At 46.7% G+C, this 20,727-nt stretch overlaps 1 protein-coding gene across 1 annotated transcript in view; it reads left to right on the forward strand.

The window, feature by feature from the left end:
- Positions 1–13,961, forward strand: part of rbm38 (RNA binding motif protein 38) — a 35,543-nt gene extending 21,582 nt beyond the window's left edge. Inside the window, exon 4 of the mRNA XM_033041989.1 lies at positions 12,575–13,961. Within this exon, the coding sequence (XP_032897880.1) occupies positions 12,575–12,869 (295 nt within the window). The 3' untranslated portion in view covers positions 12,870–13,961. The remainder of the gene's footprint in view (positions 1–12,574) is intronic.
- Positions 13,962–20,727: the final 6,766 nt, after the last annotated feature.

The raw sequence follows: 20,727 nt of genomic DNA on the forward strand, positions 1-20,727 counted from the left end.
CGACCTAAAAACCAAAAACGTAACTAGACAAAACAAAAAAATACAACACAAAAAAGTAATAGACAAACGGACTGCAGGCGAGCAGCAGCCGTTCCCGGCGCCGCCACTTCCGGATGGGAACATGGTCCCCATGATGGGAACATGGGGAGAGTAATGTCACTGAAAGCCACAGAGAGATGGCGCAGACTCTCTCATTGGAGAGTCTTTATGTGGTACCTTGCAGTGCGCTGCTAGTTTTTTTTCTTTTTTTCTTTCTTGGGCCTGTAAGAGGGGCAGGCAGTCGACTCGGGCACAACCCTCGACTGCCCGCTGCCTGGACCCGCGAATGGCCATCTTGGCCAGGCCCAGGAGCAAACCGACGGAGATCCCTCCCCCCTCTGTTCCAGTTTTAATATAGGAGTATAATCTTTGAGGGCCTGTGAATGCTGGCCTTTTATATGTACGAGTACCAGTTATTCTACCTGACAGTAGGGACTTTTAATCCGACAGTGTAAATCCCCCAAGTGCAGGCATTTTAAAGTGCAGAGCGCAGGCGTTTTTAACGCGTGGGTGCTTTGCGAAATTGATAGCGCATGGTTTTTTAAGCCCAATAGTGTGGGTGTTTTTAAAGCAGACATCGCGTATGCTTAAACCTGGCAGCGTAGCTTTTTTTTTAAGCCTGACAACGCAAATGCTTTAAACCCAACAGTTGCCGTTGAGTGGATGACCTGTTGAGTTTGTGTGTCATGGGTTGCCACGATGTTGGCTTACCAGCAGAGGGAGAAAAGTGAATTTGCCTACATACAGGTGAACGAGTACATGTGGCTTCCTCTGTATCAGTTGTCAGGGGTTGTTACGGTGGCGATGAGCTATAGCTGACCTGATGTAGAAATAAGGAACTGCAGATGCTGGTTTACACAAAAGGTCACAAAGTGCTGGAGTAACCCAGCAACTCAAGCAGCATCTGTGGAGAACATGGATAGGTGATGTTTCTGACCCTTCAGACTGATTGAGGGGGAAAGAAAGCTGTAGGAGAGAGGAGGAGAACTTAGACATACCTTGAGGAGATTTTGCACTGGAGCAGTCAGGATATAGAGGAAAAAAAGGAACTGCAGATGCTGGATTACACAAAAGGACACATTCACCAGAGATATTGATTGACCCACTGACTTACTCCAGCAATTTGATTTAGACTTTAGAGATACAGTGCAGAAACGGACCCCTTTGGCCCACCGCATCCACGCCGACCAGCAATCACCCCGTACACTAGCACACGAGGGACAATTTACAATTTGTACCAAAACTAAAAAAATGTATACCTTTGGAGTGTGGGAGGAAACCAGAACACTTGGAGAAAATCTATGCGGTCACTGGGAGAACGTACAAACTCTTTGCAGACAGCGCCCGTAGTCAGGATCGAACCCGGGTCTCTGGTGCTGTGAGGCAGAAACTCTGGCGCTGTAAGGCAGCAACTTGTGCAACTGTGCTGCCTATTGAAGCTAATTGAATGGTAGTCAGTGACAAATGATATTACAGTTGATAAAAGTTGACATTATCTTGCTCTTTTGGGCCGGGAGGTTGGGCTATGGGAGTTGGTGGCTTTGTATTGCACAGTCAGAGTGTCAGTGAGTTCTGTCTATTTCAGGCTCGGTATCATTCTCACTGCACATGTTCTGGGTTCATTCATATGTTCGGAGGGGGAGCAGCCCTTACTGACGGCATCATTACACTGAAGTACCCTTCACGCTGGTGATTTTGGTGCATTGCCAGTGATATCACCAACAGCCGCTGTCACAGGAAGGTTTTGATGTAATTTGGCCTCGCTGTTTGTTTCACGGATAAGATCCTCAAGTTACAGAATAACTGACAACCCTTGAGAAGGTCACATCTAGATTGTGGTACTGTGGAATCGGAGTAAAGCAAACAAAATGGGTAGCAAATAACCGCAGACGCTGGAAATCTGAAATGAAACAGAAAATGCTGGAAAAGGAAAAGTTGAGGCAACATCTGCGGTAAGAGAAAGAGCCAAAAAAAATTTGGTCTGTGAACTGTTGTCAGGAAAAGGGAGAGGTGTCAGTTAGTTTTCAGTGAGGGTGAGGGTGAGGAAGAGATGCTAACATGGTTTAACATGCCTAGAATTAACTTTTGTGATGCTTATATGGGGCAACATTTCACATTGTCAATTGGGCCTTCTGGCTGGTAAATTAAAGTCAAGCCTGTTCTTACTGTGGGAGTGAGCAGGTTGAATTGGTGAGGGAGAGCAGGGGCTTACCCACTGTGGCCAACTCTTCCTCTTTACTGTCTGAAGAAGGGTTTCGGCCCGAAACGTTGCCTATTTCCTTCGCTCCATAGATGTTGCTGCACCCGCTGAGTTTCTCCAGCATTTTTGTGTGCCTTCCTCTTTACTGTTGGGTCTAAGCCAGCCCTTTCCTTCTCATCTGCTTAGCCTGGGCGGATCTGGTGCCCGGTTTGTGTCCATGGCTGCTACCCGTTTCCCAGGGGCATTCCAAACACCTTGCCTCAGCTCTGGGAATCTTCACCCACTTGCCAGTTAACCTGTGTACTGGAGCTGCTCTTCTTTCATGCAGTAAGACAGCGCTGGATCAGGGGGAAGAGATTGGTCAAAGGCAACATTCGAGTGAAGTGACGGATAGTGTGACAGGGTTTGGCCAGTTCCTGACCAGCTCTCGGGCTGAGCACCAAGCACCTGCATTTTAGAGATACAGTGTGGAAACAGAGTCTACACCAGCCAGTCGTCACCTGTACACTAGATCTATCCTACACACTAGTGGCAATTCCTAGAAGCCATTTAACCTGCAACATCTGCAGTATGTGGGAGGAAACCCATGCGGTCACGGGGAGAATGTACAAACTCCGTACAGACGGCACCGTAGCTAGGTTCACACACAGGTCTCTGGCGTTGTCAGGCAGCAGTTCTACCGCTGTGCCACCGTGCAGCCAGTGAACCAGTGTGCTTAAACTTCTCCACATCCACTGTGTCACGATTCCTCAAGAGTTTATACACTTCAATTACACGCCCTTTTGGACATCCCTGTGGATTCAAGCCCAACTTGTCCAAACTTCTCTCTTGAAGCACCGTGTCATAACAGATATCGGACCAGTAAACCTTTTCTGAACTATTTGTTTGACACAGACACTGTGGGCTGAAGGGCCTGTTGCTGTGCTCGACTCTTCTATGCACTTCCAATGCATTTGCATCCTTCCCAAAATAAGGAGACCAATACTGTACAGAGATATGGACTCACTAATGCTCTCGATAATTGAAATGTAATCTCCCAACTTGTATTAATTTCCCCTTGCAATGAACAACAACCTTTCCTTGGGTTTCCTCATGGCTTGTACCTGCATGCTCTGCTTTTGGGATCGTGATTGGCGATCCCTGGATCCCTCTGTACCTCAAACCTCCGCAGTCTCTCCCTCTTTCACTGACATACTTTTATTTTATATTCCACTGCCAGACTGAACCATTTCCCATCTTCCCACACCATCCACCGTATGACGGGTCTTGCCCATTCATTTCACGTCCACATCCCTTTGGTGCCTCCTTTTGCCCCCATTACACCTTGCTTTCCAATCTTTCTTTGTGTCATCTCAATGCCTTCCAGCGTGTCAATTATATTCATGAGAAAAGGTTGAGGCTCCAATACCAATCTCTGTGAAATCTAACTGATTTAATTTTGCAGCCAGAGAAAGTACTTGCAACAGAACCAAGACCAGTGACGGTCTTGAAGTTGCCCTTCTCTCCCTCATACTGTTTGTATGTTTCATTGTATTGTCACCGCTGTTGTATTGGGAAGTATTCCTTCTTCATATGTTTAAATTATAATGTTTTATTTTTAATTGTCTACAGTATATTGTGACGTTACTTGCGAGCAAAGCACCAAGGCAAACTCCTTGTATGTGTACATACTTGGCTAATAAAATGTATTCAATTCACAATGAGATAATGGATTAATCTCTCCCTATTGTGCAATGACAGGTCTGGTAAAATCTGTGCTCCGGTTGTATCTAGAGTATGCTGTTCAATGAAACCACTCTTTCCCAGACAAATGGATGAAAAATTGGCTTGGTGGGAGGAATCCGAGGGTGGTGGAGGAGGGTTGTTATTCAGACTAGGGGCCCCTGAATCAGTGGTGTGCTGCAGGGATTGGTGCTGGGTCTACTGTTGTTTGTCACAAGCAGAGGGTGGGTGGGTGTATGGAACAAGCTACTTGAGAAAACTGTCGTGCCGGGTACAATACAACGTTAAAAAGACATTTGGATGCCTTGGTACGTACACTGATAGGAAAATTATAAAGGGATATGGGCCAAACTCTGTTCAATGGGACCAGCTGAGATAAGTATCTTGTTTGACCTGCTTCAGATGGGTCAAAGGGCCTGTTTGAATGATTCTGTAACCTCCGCCCATCCTCCAAAATACTTGTATCTTTGCTCGTGTTTTTATATACATAGATTAAAACAATCATCTACCTCCCAACTTGTGTTAATTAAACGGTGTTTGCCCTGCTTGTGTAATGTTTACGTCTGTGAGGGAGTCTTCCCCCTCCACACATTCCTGTTTGAGCGAGGACGGATTGTAACGGGCTTGGGGGAGCGTGTTACATCTGGCCATGCACGCGTGTGGGTTCATGGGCTGTCCTCCACAGCCGGCAGGGTGCACAAGGCTCCCACCAGACCTGCAAGCGGGATATGGGACTGCGGATCTGTGGTACTTTCAGAGTGACCATTGTGGCCTTTACTTGACAAAAACAAACGCAACACGTTAAGCTCAGCTTGAGAGTCCCCACTGGTGTAAGAGTAATTCTGTGCCAAACGTAGAGGTTTGCTTCTGGGCTTGGGACAGGGTCCTTACTCCTCTGGGTCCTTACTGCCTGACGTCCATCTCTGTTAATGTGCCCTCTGCTCCTGCACCAAATGAGCTGAAAGTGGTCACTGCCCACTGACTGCCTCTGCTGTGTCACTCTCACTGGCACAAAGGTTGCAATAGATTTTATTCTCCTCTTCAATGGGCTATTGTGCTGCTAAGGAAAAATAATGGGTTGTTTTGTAGGTTAGTGTATGTACTGCAGCCGTGTACTGTACAACAGCATACTGCCGAGCAACAGTGTGCCCATTCAATCCCAGGTTACTGGACTGGAATATCAATATGGATCACATCTCCAGCGTGATGCCTTCCCCCAGACTTTTACCACCTCTGTTTGCTAGTTCAAAGTGTATGGTTCTGCTTCCAGTGTCCACTCGCAAGCAGATCCCAGTCACTCATCGCTTGTTTCCTACGGGCTGATTAAACACCATCCTGATGTCAAACTTCTCGTCTTTCTTCCTGTTCCCTTCATGTAACCTTCCCCCCCTCTCTCTGCACTTCCCTCCCTCTTTCTGCAGTCTCCCTCCTTCCTTGTCTCCTCCCCTCCCTCCCTCTTTCTGTTCTCCCTTCCGCTCCCTCCCTGTTTCTGTCCCTCTCCCTGTCTCCTCCTCCTCTCTTTCTCTCCTGTATTTTCCCTTTCTCTCCCCATGTCCTCCCCTGCCACCTCATTTCGGCCCCTCTCTCTCTCTCCTTATCTCCTCGCATTTCCTCTCTGTCTCTCACCCTCACCCCATCTTCTTCCCCATCTTTTCAATCTTTGCCCTCCCCATTTCTTCCCCCTTCATCCTATCTTTGCAGTCTCCTTCCATGTCTCTGCCCTTCCTTCCCTGCCTCCATTTGTCCACTGTCCTATGTCCAACTCTTGTCACTTTACCGCTGAATTTAATTGCATCATTGACTGCCCTGCTTTATATGCCAACACCTTAGCCATTAAAATTCCCTACTTAAGCATCTTTGCTCCCCTTTCCGAATTCCAAGATGTCCCCAAAACCCTAATTTCTCCTTGATTGCTGTTGCTTTTTCATGTGTAGGAAAGAACTGCAGATGCTGCTTTACAGCGAAGATACACAAAATGCTGGAGTACCTCGGCGGGACAGGCAGCATCTCCGGAGAGAAGGAATGGATGGGATCAGACTGAAGCAGGGCCTCGACCTGAAAAGTCACCCATTCCGTCTCTCCAGAGATGCTGCCTGTCCCACTGGGTTCCTCCAGCATTTTGTGTCTATCTTTGTTGATTTTTTATTGCAGGTTCTCCAAATTTCTGGGACATTTTACTACAATTATGTTGCCTTCATTTCTCCTTCCCCTTTAATAGACAATTTCCCCAATGAGTTATTCTGAAATCCTTCTTCCCTCCCCAGGAAGAAACAACAAGCTTCAAGGAAATTAATTTTCAATGCTTCTCTTTTTTTACATATGTACGTTCAACAATCCGCTGGCCCATTCTGCAACCATGGGAACAAAGTAACATCCCTCGTGTTCTCTGCTCCTCGACTGAAAGAAATGTCCATCATTTCTGGATAACGGTTGCTTTTTGTACACAGCAGTATTTGTAACCGGAGCTGACTTTACGATTTTGTCTGTCGGATTTTGTATTTATTAGATGACATGAGCTGGAAGGGACACAAAGGGCTGGAGTAACTAGGGGTCAGGCAGCTTCTCTGGGGAACATGGATAGGTGACATTTCAGGTCGGGTCCCTTCAGAAGAATTCTGACCAGAAACATTACCTACCCATGTTCACCAGAGATACTGCCTGACCCAGAGAGTTACTCCAGCACTTTGTGTCCTTTTGTGTAAACCAGCGTCTGCAGTTTATTATGAGTGGGGAAAGTGTGGGTTTGGGTGCTGGGATGTTCTCGAGCAATCCAAGGGGGTGACACAGGAGCGGCTGGTGGAGCCGCTGACTCACATGCTCCAAAGACCCAACTTCAATGCTGACCTCTGGTGTCCATGTGGAGTTTGCATGTTTTCCCTGTGACCGTATGTATGGCTTTCCCCCCGGGTGCTCTGGTGTCCTCCCACTTCACAAGGACCTGCAGCTTGGTCGGTTAATTGGCCTCTGTGGAATGTGTTGAACCTGGGGCAGTGATGAGAATGTGGGGGAGAATTGAAAATATAATATTAAACATAGAAACATAGGGAAAAATAGGTTGAGGAGTAGGCCATTCGGCCCTTCAAGCTAGCACCGCCATTCAATATGATCATGGCTGATCGTCTAAAATTCCTGCTTTTCCCCATATCCCTTGATATAATATAGTATGGGCATGAATGGGTAGTGGATGGTTGGTGAAGGCTCGATGGGTCTGTTTCTGTGCTGTGACTATACGACGGAAGTGGCCTAAGCCTATTACCTCAGTGGTTTGTGTGGTTGTTATATTTGGTAAACACTATGTGACAGATGAACCATGTGGTGTCTGGATTAATGGCACCTACCCGACACTGGTAGTACTGACCGTGACATTCACCTTGTGCCGTCCGAACTTATCACTGGTGCATCAATAACCCGAATGACCTGCAGTAACCTTGACTTTTAGTTCAACAGTCGCTGGGCAGGTTTTGGCGTTTTTCAGTTGTTTGGGGTCTTCCTCCTTTTCAGCTTGACAGCATCATTCCTATAACATGGTGCCCAAAACACAATACTCTAAACGTCCCTATAATTGTGAGCTGTGGATTAGGGCGGTTGATCTTGAGTGGAGAGTGGATGTGTCTGTGTTGATGTCACCAGACCTAGGAAGGGACTGAAGCAGCTGCCATCTTGCATCTGGCTTAATCCACTTATGTCAAGTGGAAAGATTCCCTGCTGTCCCTTTGACAGTTGTTACTCTCTGGATAGACAGCACCTTGTATGGCTCTGCAGACCAAAGCATCCCCATGTTCCCTGGGCAGCTATACAAAGCACGGCTGCTCTAGGTTTCCAGCGAGCTGCTGTAAATAGCATCTGAGAGGTTGTGAACAGGTCTGACGCTGCCCTCGGCATCCCAAGTTCACCGTGTCCCTGCAGAACCGAGTTGAGTAACCAGCACGTGAGCCCAGCTTCAGAATAAACGGGGTGCCTCAGAACAGGGAGCCGCATCGGCTATCACATGTTTACAAAGTGCTACCTGATACCTTGTTTACATTGGTTCAAATTCAGGCCCTGCCGTGTGGTTAGACACAAAATGCTGGAGTAACTCAGTGGGACAGGCAGCATCTCTGGAGAGAAGGAATGGGTGACGTTTCTGGTCGAGACTCTTCTTCAGTGTTGTTCTGTGTAGGAGCCTGGTCAACAAGCTCCTGTCGTCTTGCGGTCAGAGAAAGGTCCCCGACCTGAAACGTTGACTGGCATTTCTTTCCACAGATGCTGGTTGCTTGGCCGGGTTCTTCCGGCATCTCCCAGGTGTTTCGTTTTTTTTTTAGTTTAGTTTAGAGATACAGCGCGGAAACAGGCCCTTCGACCCATTGAATCTGCAATGACCAGCGATCCCCGCACATTAACATTTTCTTGCACACACTAAGGACAATTAACCTACAAACCTGTACGTCTTTGGAGTGTGGGAGGAAACCAAAGATCTCGGACAAAACCCACGCGGTCATGGGGTGAACGTACAAACTCCGCACAGACAAGCACCCGTAGTCGGGATCGAACCCGGGTCTCTGGCACTGCAAGCGCTGTAAGGCAGCAACTCTACCACTGTGCCATGTGGTGCTTTCAGCTCCTTGTTCATTGTGAGGGGGGCATGGAAGGTTTCTCCTGCGTTGTTCTGCCCCATGTTGTGTCCAGTGTTTGGCGTGGAGGTGAAGCTGGTGTCTGAGTGCAGGAAGCGGTGAGGAATTAGTGATGGAGCACCACCTCTGTGGAACTTGTTCACCATTTTGGTTCATCCCATCTGCTTCAAGATGCCTTCATGTATCATGTACCTGTACACTGTGGATAGCTCGATTGTAATCGTGTATTGTCTTTCCGTTGACTGGTTAGCACGCAACAAAAGCTTTTCACTGTACCTCGGTACATGTGACAATAAACTAAACTGAAAGATGGAGCAGATTCTCGCTCCCACCTGCAGGCAGCTAATTATCAAGTGAGACTCCAAGGGTAGGACATTTGTGACTGGACAAGGAGTTGTAAGTGTATTGACAGTCCTTCACGCTGTCTCATGGTGTAGCGTGAGTGCGCTTGGATTTTATCAATGTGGTGAGGCTGACATGTGGGGCTCAGTTCCCCACTGCCCTGACCATGGTCTCTTTGCTGAGCCACGGCCCGAAGTTCAGCCTCTTGGTCGGTTTTATTAAGTTATGTGTCATTTAAACTAAACCCACTGGAGTACAACGTCCAGGGAAGGGAACTTTGAACAATGAGGAAGTTGTGGAGTACCAAACGGGAATTTAGGGGAAGCACTGTTGAATTATTGGAAGAAATAGTGAATTAATTGAATGTTGCCTTTGTTTTCAAACTGAGTTGGACCCCTGTAAAGTTAGAATGAAGACACACTTATGAATATATCTGATTTTAATTGTCTTTAAAGTTGAGAGTGTACAGAGTTGAGGAGGGGAGGTGGAAGAGAACAAACTTCTGAAGAAGCCAAAAGCAGGAGAGTTTGGGCAGCTCTGGAATAGTGAAGTGAGGGAAAAGTGCAGCCAAGGAGTTCATCCGTGTGGTGAAAGGGAAGGATGGGCATTTTGTGTCAGACCCAACAACGTATGCCATGTGATACTTGTGAAGTATTTGGCCTATACTGGGACAGCTGATTAACTCCAGTCACAGTAATATCTATCACTCCACAACAAGGGTATCATTCTGTCCACCAGTGACACAGGTCAACATGCGCAGCTAATATTATACACGCACTGGATTAAACTCTTATGTGTTGTAGCTCAGAACTTGTTTCCCTTCTTTGAAGCAAAAGTATGAATATTTGTCACCTGTTTATATTGTCACGTGATTCAGCCTGTTTACTGACTTCCTAAGTCGATTCTGGCTCCTCAGCTGTGCACAGATATATGCTGTTGTGTTAGTTCATTAAAATGAAGAACCTACCTGAAGGACTAACTAGAGCTGATCTCTGACCCATTAACAACTCCAGTGTTGATTTGATGCCATCCGTTGCTTGAGCATCTCCATTCAGTTACTGGCGGTGACCATCTGATTGGCATGGAGACTTCTGATGCAGATGTGTACCAGAGACTTGGGTTACTTTGTCCAGGTCTCTAGCCTGTCTCCTACTTGCTCAGTGGTCTTGTGACCAACTCTCCCACTCAGTCACGTTTACTTTCTCTCGCCTTAGTCATTGCCCTCAGCTGCAATTATTCTCCTTTGTTTAATAGACAATTTATGAGGTAACGATGAGAGCATCGTTAATTATATTTTGCTTTGGTAAATGGCGTGCACCGATATAATCATTGTGTGACAGGACAGCTGGCAACCTCTGCATTGTGCTGCTTTAGGGCCCTTGAATGGCAACAACTGTGTGAGCAAGGCCTAGTTTACGACTTGAAGAACACAGGGTATTCCTAGTAGGGAATTTCTTCTCAGTCAGCTGTGGTTTTCTCAGATGATAGACACAAAGTGCTGGAGTAACAGCGGGACAGCCACCAACTCTGGAGAGAAGGTATGGGTGGCGTTTCAGATCAAGGCCCTTCTTCAGACTGAGAGTCATGGGAGAGAGAAACAAGCGATGTGGAAGAGTATGGTGTGGAAATCGAGAGATCCAAGGGGACGAAGGTCAAGGTAAATGTAGAATAGATCATTGTAGGATGGGGTAGGTGACAACGAAGCATGCAGGGATAACATTTAATCAGGGGGACAGTCAGACTGGTGAGAGAACTAGGAAGGGGGAGGGATGGAGAGAAGGGGAATGCAAGGCTAACTTGAAGTTAGAGAAGTCAATATTCATACCACTGGGTTGTAAGTTGCCCAAGCAAAACATGAGATGCTGTTCCTCCAATTTGTGGTAGCCCTCACTCTTGACCATGGAGGAGGCCCAGGACAGAAAGGTCGGCTCACTTCTGCTCAGAGCACATGAAGCACATAATGTAAGCTGCACCCACCCACCATTGGCAGCTAATAATAGTCTATGAACTGCATGGCACGATTCATATAGGGTGCATCCGAGACAAGACGGGTTTTGCTGCTCGGATTGCCCTTGCATTGATTAAATGCTTTCCATTGCGTGTTGTCAATTGTGTTTCTCTCCCATAAGAAATGCTACAAAAGTGTTAGCGGTGTGGCATGATACTGGAATAACGTTGAATCATTCAAAGAAACCAGAGTTGCACACCATTCCTCTGGTTGATTGGCATTTAAATTATCATCAGCCAAGTCTGGGACTAGTTTTACTCTGTTATCATCAGGAATAGGAAGACTTTATTGTCACATGTGACTAGGCACAGAGAAAGTCTTTCCTTGCAAACGCAATGTACAGATAGCAGGCACATACAGTGCTGACAAAGTTACAAAGCATGCTGGGTTCTCCACCCCCGGGCCGGGTCCCCATTGTCATTTGTTTCCCCCCCCGCTATTGTCCATTGTTCTTCTCCACCTCCTTAAGAGGTTCCCCCCCCCCCCCCCCCCCCCCTTCACCTCCAACAACCCGAGGTGTAGGTTCATTATTGTCCCCTTGCCGAGGTGAAGTGAAAAGCTATCTAGTCAGATCCCCTATGCATGAATATAATCAGGTCAAACTCAAGTGGACAAAGCCCCAGGTAGATTGCTCTAATTTCATGTTGAGATGGTGAATATAGACACAAAATGCTGGAGTAACTCAGTGGGACAGGCAGCATCTCTGGAGAGAAGGAATGGGTGACGCTTCGGTTCGAGACCCATCCTCAGACTCCTAAATATTCATACTGCTGGGTTGCAAGCTGTTTTTGATGAACTCCCTTCACCCCTTCCGACAGAACATGTGGCTTTTTATCTGAACCAGTTGTAACGATGGTCTTCATCGAATGGACTTGTCAGTGTGCTGCAGAATCTTGTCCAGTCTGAAATGGAAATGTCTCGCAAGTCTTGAGGTTGTGAAGGGCGGTTATATAAATGCAAGTTGGTTATTTGTGTATCTGGGAAGACAATTCTGAGGCAGAATGAAAATAAAAATTATGTTTTTAAAGTTGGAATTTTAGAATTGAGATTCAAGGATAGAAAATGCTGTAAACCTCAGCAGGTCAGTCAGCATCTGCAGTGAGAGAAGTGGAATAGTTGTCTCAGGCCATTGCCTTGAGATTGTGACCCTGATTTTGTTTCAGATGTCCATCATCTGCAGTATTATTCATTCAAAAAATCTTATTAGGGATGAAAAACACAAAGTGCTGAAGGAACTGAGCAGGTCAGGCAGCATCTGTGTTAGCGAATGGGCAGGTCGGGACCCTTTATTGGCTGAAGAAGGGGTCCAACCCGAAACATTGTCTGCCCATTCCCTCTGCAGATGCTGCCTGACCCGCTGAGTATTTTGTGCGTTTGCTCAAGATTCCAGCATCTACAGTTGCTTGTGTTTCCAGTAATGCAGTTGATTACACGTCTGAAGAAGGGTTCCAACCCCAAATGTCCCCCTGTCCTTTTTCTCCAGATATGCTGCCTGACCCGCTGAATTACTCCTGCACGCTGTGTCTATATGCAGTTAATTGTATTCTGTTTCACTCTTCTAAAAATGATTATCTTTAAGTAGTTTGTTCAATTTGCTTTCCTTGCTTGTGTTTCTCCACCGCAGTGCTAACTTTGTCCCGCTCTGATTCACAGGCTCACTGCCCAGTACCTCTACCCACAGGCGATGATGCAGCCAGGAGTGGTGCTGCCATCTCAGCTACACTCGATGGCCTCTCCCTTCATTGACTACGCTGCCTCTGCCACATACATGCAGTACGCCGCCTACGAGCAGTACCCGTACGCCCTCTCGCCTGCCGCCAGCTACCTGGGATACGGCTACTCCGGTTTGCCACAGCCGGTGGCCGCAACCAGCCCCACCACCGCTGCTGCCACCGCCGCATTCATGCAGTATCCCACGCAGTCCCTGCAGCCCGACCGCCTGCAGTAAAGGGAAATGCAGCGCGGGAGATAGGATCCCGTTTGCAGACGGGAAGACCATCCGCTCGGGACTGAGGTGGAATGACACGTGGGTGATTCATGGGACATTGCTATCGGATCTTTGAGCAGCTGAACGTGGAGAGCTGCTTCAAGTATTAACAGGGATGGGAGCAGCCTGACACATGGGCTGCAGGGACGGCTCTGCCCTCTCCCCCTAATCGCTGGAAGGAAATGCCTCCAAACTGAAACTGATCAAGCCAGGAATGCAGTTAACCCTTTCTGGTCCTCTCCCCCTCTTCCTGCCTTTCTGTTTACCCCTGTGCCTTCCCCAGTTACACATCATACCCTCCTCATCCCCACGTCTGAGTAGCAAATTGTAAGGTATGAGCTGCAGCAGAACAATGCAGGGTGTTTAAAAAAACACACACACAGACATGCTAAATGCTATTTTTGATGTATAAAAACGTATTATTTATCAACATCTTATCGAGAAGATAAATTGTGACTACTTTTACATATTTATTGCGATGAGCAATGCCCAAAAATGGGGAAAGAGGAAGAAACGTTTAGTTATTCAGCTACAATTGTATAAATTATTCTTCGTAGACTACAAAACTAATAGGTCGCTATTAATTAATTTCAATATGCAAAAAAAAAAACTTGGAAGGGAAACAATATTTCTGTAGTCAGAACACTGTTCTATTTTCTTAATTTTGTAATTAATCTTAAAATCATCTCAACTTGGGTATATATTTTTTCAAAAGCTAATTATCTGTGAAAAGGTCAGTAATTTTTAATGATCGCGCTGTATGCGATATCCTACAAGGTACTGAAACTACTTATTTTTAAGATGATCTGCTATATTGAGAAGCAACGTGACTGCAAGTTTCAAATTGGATATCAAATATTTTAAATCCATCTGGAATGAATGAGACATTTTAAGTTATAAATGCAATTTTTAATTTTTTGTAAAGGTTTTTAAAAAAAAAGCAGAATTATTTTAGGCTCAAAGCTACATTTGTATAACAACGTTCTTCTTGAACTGTAGCTGGTATTGGGAGAAATGTTTTCATTGTAATATTAAAGGAGCATAAAATATAAACATGGCTGTTCTCTTCCTTCTGATGCTGTTTCAATAGTTGGAAGGTGGATTGGAGCACTGGGCTCCTGCATCCTGCCACAGTGAGAATGCAGAGGGACCTGGCAGTTACTCCTCCTCTATTCAAAAATACTGGAGTAACTCAGCAGGACAGGCAGCATCTATGGAGAGAAGGAATGGGTGACGTTTCGGGTCAAGACTTCAGACCATACATCTGCAGTTCCTTCCTGCACACCTCACCTACTCAACCCTGGATTCTGCAGGCACTCTCTGGACTTTTCCGATACCCTGCTCTGCAGAATGAAGCTGGGTGAGTTGTACCAACCTTCTACCACATATATCAGTCTTCAGTCAAAGATCCTTGGAATTTCCAACATTCAACGAGAGCACAGCTGATATGCTCTGACCCCCATTCCTCTGATTCAACTGTGTGTCCTCGATTATCTTACCAGGAATGCTGAAACCAACCCCTCCAATTCACTGCCTTTTAAAAGATCTTGCATTTTTGCTGATCATTGTCTGGACAAAGTGCTTCCTGATATTATTCCTTTACGAGTCATCTCCGATTTCCTTGTCTGTCTTCATGGCTGATACTCCAGCAGAGGAAATAATTCCACTGTTTCCACACCAGCTGAGGCTTTGCATAATCTTTGCGCAACCTTCCTCAGATCGTGTTTGGATCTGCTTGGATGGGCGGCATGGTGGCGCAGCGGTAGAGTTGCTGCCTTACAGCGCCTGAGACCTGAGTTCTGACTATGAGTGCTGTCTGTACGCAGTTTGCACGTTTTCCCCCTGTGACCACATGGGTTTTCTCTGGGTGTTCCAGTTTCTTTCCACACTTCAAAGACGTGCGGGTTTGTAAGTTAATTTGCCTCTGTAAATTGACCCAAGAGTGTATGATAGAACTAGTGCATGAGGGTTGTTGGTCGAAGGGCTGTTTCTGCGCTGTATCTCTAAACTAAACGAAATCAGCCCAGTCTGAATATCAGCCTGAATTATGCAGTCAGTTCTCATTAGAAACATAGAAACATAGAAATTAGGTGCAGGAGTAGGCCATTCGGCCCTTCGAGCCTGCACCGCCATTCAATATGATCATGGCTGATCATCCAACTCAGTATCCTGTACCTGCCTTCTCTCCATACCCTCTGATCCCCTTAGCCACAAGGGCCACATCTAACTCCCTCTTAAATATAGCCAATGAACTGGCCTCGACTACCCTCTGTGGCAGGGAGTTCCAGAGATTCACCACTCTCTGTGTGAAAAAAGTTCTTCTCATCTCGGTTTTAAAGGATTTTCCCCTTATCCTTAAGCGGTGACCCCTTGTCCTGGACTTCCCCAACATCGGGAGCAATCTTCCTGAATCTAGCCTGTCCAACCCCTTAAGAATTTTGTAAGTTTCTATAAGATCCCCTCTCAATCTCCTAAATTCTAGAGAGTATAAACCAAGTCTATCCAGTCTTTCTTCATAAGACAGTCCTGACATCCAAGGAATCAGTCTGGTGAACCTTCTCTGCACTCCCTCTATGGCAATAATGTCCTTCCTCAGATTTGGAGACCAAAACTGTACGCAATACTCCAGGTGTGGTCTCACCAAGACCCTGTACAACTGCAGTAGAACCTCCCTGCTCCTATACTCAAATCCTTTTGCTATGAAAGCTAACATACCATTCGCTTTCTTCACTGCCTGCTGCACCTGCATGCCCACTTTCAATGACTGGTGTACCATGACACCCAGGTCTCGCTGCATCTCCCCTTTTCCTAGTCGGCCACCATTTAGATAATAGTCTGCTTTCCTGTTTTTGCCACCAAAATGGATAACCTCACATTTATCCACATTATACTGCATCTGCCAAACATTTGCCCACTCACCCAGCCTATCCAAGTCACCTTGCAGTCTCCTAGCATCCTCCTCACAGCTAACACTGCCCCCCAGCTTAGTGTCATCCGCAAACTTGGAGATATTGCCTTCAATTCCCTCATCCAGATCATTAATATATATTGTAAATAGCTGGGGTCCCAGCACTGAGCCTTGCGGTACCCCACTAGTCACTGCCTGCCATTGTGAAAAGGACCCGTTTACTCCTACTCTTTGCTTCCTGTTTGCCAGCCAGTTCTCTATCCACATCAATACTGAACCCCCAATGCCGTGTGCTTTAAGTTTGTAAACTAATCTCTTATGTGGGACCTTGTCGAAAGCCTTCTGGAAGTCCAGATACACCACATCCACTGGTTCTCCCCTATCCACGCTACTAGTTACATCCTCGAAAAATTCTATAAGATTCGTCAGACATGATTTACCTTTTGTAAATCCATGCTGACTTTGTCCAATGATTTCACCACTTTCCAAATGTGCTGCTATCCCATCTTTAATAACTGACTCTAGTAGTTTCCCCACTACCGATGTTAGACTAACTGGTCTGTAATTCCCCGTTTTCTCTCTCCCTCCCTTCTTAAAAAGTGGGGTTACGTTTGCTACCCGCCAATCCTCAGGAACTACTCCAGAATCTAAAGAGTTTTGAAAGATTATTACTAATGCATCCACTATTTCTGGAGCTACTTCCTTAAGTACTCTGGGATGCAGCCTATCTGGCCCTGGGGATTTATCGGCCTTTAATCCATTCAATTTACCCAACACCACTTCCCGGCTAACCTGGATTTCACTCAATTCCTCCAACTCCTTTGACCCGCGGTCCCCTGCTATTTCCGGCAGATTATTTATGTCTTCCTTAGTGAAGACGGAACCAAAGTAGTTATTCAATTGGTCCGCCATATCCTTGTTCCCCATGATCAACTCACCTGTTTCTGACTGCAAGGGACCTACATTTGTTTTAACTAATCTCTTTCTTTTCACATATCTATAAAAACTTTTGCAGTCAGTTTTTATGTTCCCTGCCAGTTTTCTTTCATAATCTATTTTTCCTTTCCTAATTAAGCCCTTTGTCCTCCTCTGCTGGTCTCTGAATTTCTCCCAGTCCTCCGGTATGCTGCTTTTTCTGGCTAATTTGTACGCATCATCCTTCGCTTTGATACTATCCCTGATTTCCCTTGTTGTCCACGGATGCACTACCTTCCCTGATTTATTCTTTTGCCAAACTGGGATGAACAATTTTTGTAGTTCATCCATGCAGTCTTTAAATGTCTTCCATTGCATATCCACCGTCAACCCTTTTAGAATTAATTGCCAGTCAATCTTGGCCAATTCACGTCTCATACCCTCAAAGTTACCTTTCTTTAAGTTCAGAACCATTGTTTCTGAATTAACAATGTCACTCTCCATCCTAATGAAGAACTCAACCATATTATGGTCACTCTTGCCCAAGGGGGCACGTACAACAAGACTGCTAACTAACCCTTCCTCATTACTCAATACCCAGTCTAAAATAGCCTGCTCTCTCGTTGGTTCCTCTACATGTTGATTTAGATAACTATCCCGCATACATTCCAAAAAATCCTCTTCCTCAGCACCCCTGCCAATTTGATTCACCCAATCTATATGTAGATTGAAGTCACCCATTATAACCCATTAGGTTAGCCTTCTATATGCCAGGTCGTTTCAAGATAACATGGCAACTGCAACACTCCAGATGAGGAGAGGCTGTGGTTGAGCAGAGTGCGCTGCTTCACTCGCCTCCCTGCTTAGTGGGAGCATTACGGTCCAATGTGTGATACTCTGCTTGGCCAAGCCCTGCCTGACCTTCACAATCCCACTGATAGCAATGTGGTGAGCACTGGGGGATCTGATGGATCACGATCAGCTGGGATACCAGGCAGAGCTCTCAATATCGTGCAACGTGGCCTTTTGCATCCATGTAGGAATGTGCGTGGATCTTGGATCATGCAGGAGGATGAAAGGATCGTGCCTGAATGGATGCAGATGGTAACTGCTGTGAGGATCATAAGGAGGCACTTGGCCAACTCACAGCCTGGCATCTATCTACATAGCCTACGAGGCTGGTTAATGCACACAAGCACCAGGAGGTGTTGGAGGGGAGGCTTTGTGGGCGGGAGTAGAGAAGCAACTAAGCTTGAGAAACCTGCCATTTACCTTTGCACAGATCTGGCTTCTTGAAACCATCCACTCTTTTATACGACTGGGCCAGCAAGACTGGACTCCTCCAGTGTTATTCCTGATCCAGGACAGGTGCAGCTCATGAGCAGTTGACTGAACAAAGAGATCAGTGGGTGGGCCCTGATCTTGCCTCAAACCTCAGCATCCTGTCCACACTGAGCAGCACCCAGCTCTGTCATGCAAGAAGACATTGGGACACCAAAGGACAAAGGACATTATTGTCAAATACACCAATTCGTGTAGTGAAATTTGAGTTGCCATTGCAGCACGCCAATAAAATAAACACAACATTATAGAATTTAACATTAAACATACATCCCCCCCACCCACAGCGGGATCAACGTTTCCCACTGTGAGGGAAGGCAGGAAAGTTCATTCCACTTCCTCCAAGTTCACCCGTGGTCGTGGCCTATTTGAGGCATCTCCAGCCCGATGTTTCAGGCTCTCTCGCCAGAATGATGGAACTCCGGCGTCGGAAGAACACTCTCAGCGGCTGGGAGTTTCGAAACGACCACTTGCTACCGAAGACCGCGGCTCCCGAAGTCCACAGGCCGTGCTGGGCGGAGCTCCAACACTGGCGATCTCGGCGAAAGATCCCAGGCTCCGTGGTGATTAAAGTCAGCGCCGCCCGCAGCTGGACACTCCGCAGACCCCACAGCTCCCCGATGTTGAAGTCGGCGGTTCCAGAACTCTGGAGCTCCAACACGGCGACCCAGATAAGGCATCGCCCGCTCCGCGATGGTACCTCAGCGCTGCAGCTGGTAGGCCGCGAGGAGGGGGCGAAGATGCGGCTCGGAGGAAGAACGCCTCCTTGCGCAGGTAGGGACTGGAGACAACGGATTCCCCCCCCCCCCATATTAAAAGGCCTCCAGCACAAAACATTTAACAAACTAAAATTTTTTTAAAGGGTGAAGAACGAACAGCTGCAGGAAAAAGATGGCCACACTCTATGGCGCCACCACACCAAGGTCCATCTCCACGTCTGATGCCAGTTTTCAAAGTACCTGGTTTTGTCCATTGGCCAAGAGGATGTGCCTCTGTCTGTCGAGCAACGTCACTGAGCTGGCCTGGTCTTGTTTGTAGGATTAAACGTGCAGTAATACCCTTTAGGGATTTACAATCTGCAGATCTGTTAGCAGTGTACACAAAAAAACAAACATTTGCCATATTCTGCATGAAAAACAGGATTATCAACTTCTATAGTTGGTTGAACAGGTTAATGTTATTAACTAAACAGGAGCCACTACCAAAAGCCTTCCTGAAACAAAAGCACATTTGAGTCTCATTGAGAGGGAGATGATTGCACTTGTGCACTTAACTCTGAATGTGCCGCAGCCCCAAGGACTCGATGCTCTGTTCAATCGTTTCAGATTCTTGTATCCTGCATTTCCACATATCAGCGGATTCTCCCTCTCCTGTTATTTCAGGCGTCGCCCAGCTGGAGTAACTCAGGGGGTCAGGCAGCATCAACGGAGAGAATAGGTTGGTGACGCTTTGGGTTGGGACCCTTCCACAGACAGAAGAACAGTCCCAACACGAAACAAAACATATCCATGTTCTCCAGAGATGCTGCCTGACCGGCTGCGTTACTCCAGCATTTTGTGGTCTTTTTTTTGGTAAACTAGCATCTGCAGTCCCTATAGGTCATGGCTCTACCACTGAACACCAGGCCATGGTCACTCAGACAGTCACGGACCTTATTTCCTTTCTTGCACAGTTTCCAACATTATGGTGGCCCAGCCCCTTGCATCCACTTCTTTCTCCTGCCCCAAATCCACCAGCAGCATTGCTCTGGCAGTCCTGTTGTCACAACCTACTCTTGCCCTAGCAAACCTACTGCTTCTTATCATCATCTATCCTCGGTCCTCTGGCCCAGTGGCACCTCTGACAATTTCCAATTCCATGATCCCGGCAGACTCGTCTTCACCATGGACAAATAGTCCCACGGCAGGAAGATCTGAGCCATCAACCCCCAGTCCCTCCCCCATCCCCATGTGCCCACCCACTTCCTTTAGGGGGAAGGGGCCCAGCCAATTTCCCCTGCATCACCACCACACCCATTCACCTGGCTGAACATGTTCTCGCATTGAACAACTTCTCCAACTACATTTACCTCCTCCAGTCCAAATGCGTTGTTGTGGGCATGGCATGGGTGGAAGCTATGCCTGCCTTTTTGTGGGGTATGTGGAACAGTCTTTGTTTCATTGCTTCCTGACACCTCGATGACTGCATTGAGGCTGCTCATGCAGAACTTAATAGTTTCATTACTTCAGTTGCCAATGTCAACCCTGTCTTCACCTTCACAAGGTCAATCTTTGACTTGTCCCTTTTCTGGACCTCACTGTCTCCATTCCAGGAGACAGGCTAGCTACTAACGAGCTACGGTTCTCTTCCTCCCAGTTCTGAGGAAGGGTCTCTGACCTGAAATGATGGCTGTTTCTCTTTGCGCTGATGCAGCCTGACCTGTTGAGTGTTTTTATTTCAGACATCCAGCATCTGCAGTTTATGTGACTCTCAGAATGATCAAACACTGACTTGCTCCAACTGCAGGTGTGGAAGGTCTGCCTCCTTGATGTAGGGCTTCTAGGGGGGAGCTGCATAATATTCTTGGTCAATTTCCCAGCATCGGCACTGGAAAAAGCCTCTCCACATTCACTCTCTAGCCCTCTCATAATCCAATAAACTCCAGTAAGAGAATGT

The sequence above is a fragment of the Amblyraja radiata genome, chromosome 23 (assembly GCF_010909765.2).
Source record: "Amblyraja radiata isolate CabotCenter1 chromosome 23, sAmbRad1.1.pri, whole genome shotgun sequence".
Taxonomy (NCBI): Eukaryota; Metazoa; Chordata; class Chondrichthyes; order Rajiformes; family Rajidae; genus Amblyraja; species Amblyraja radiata.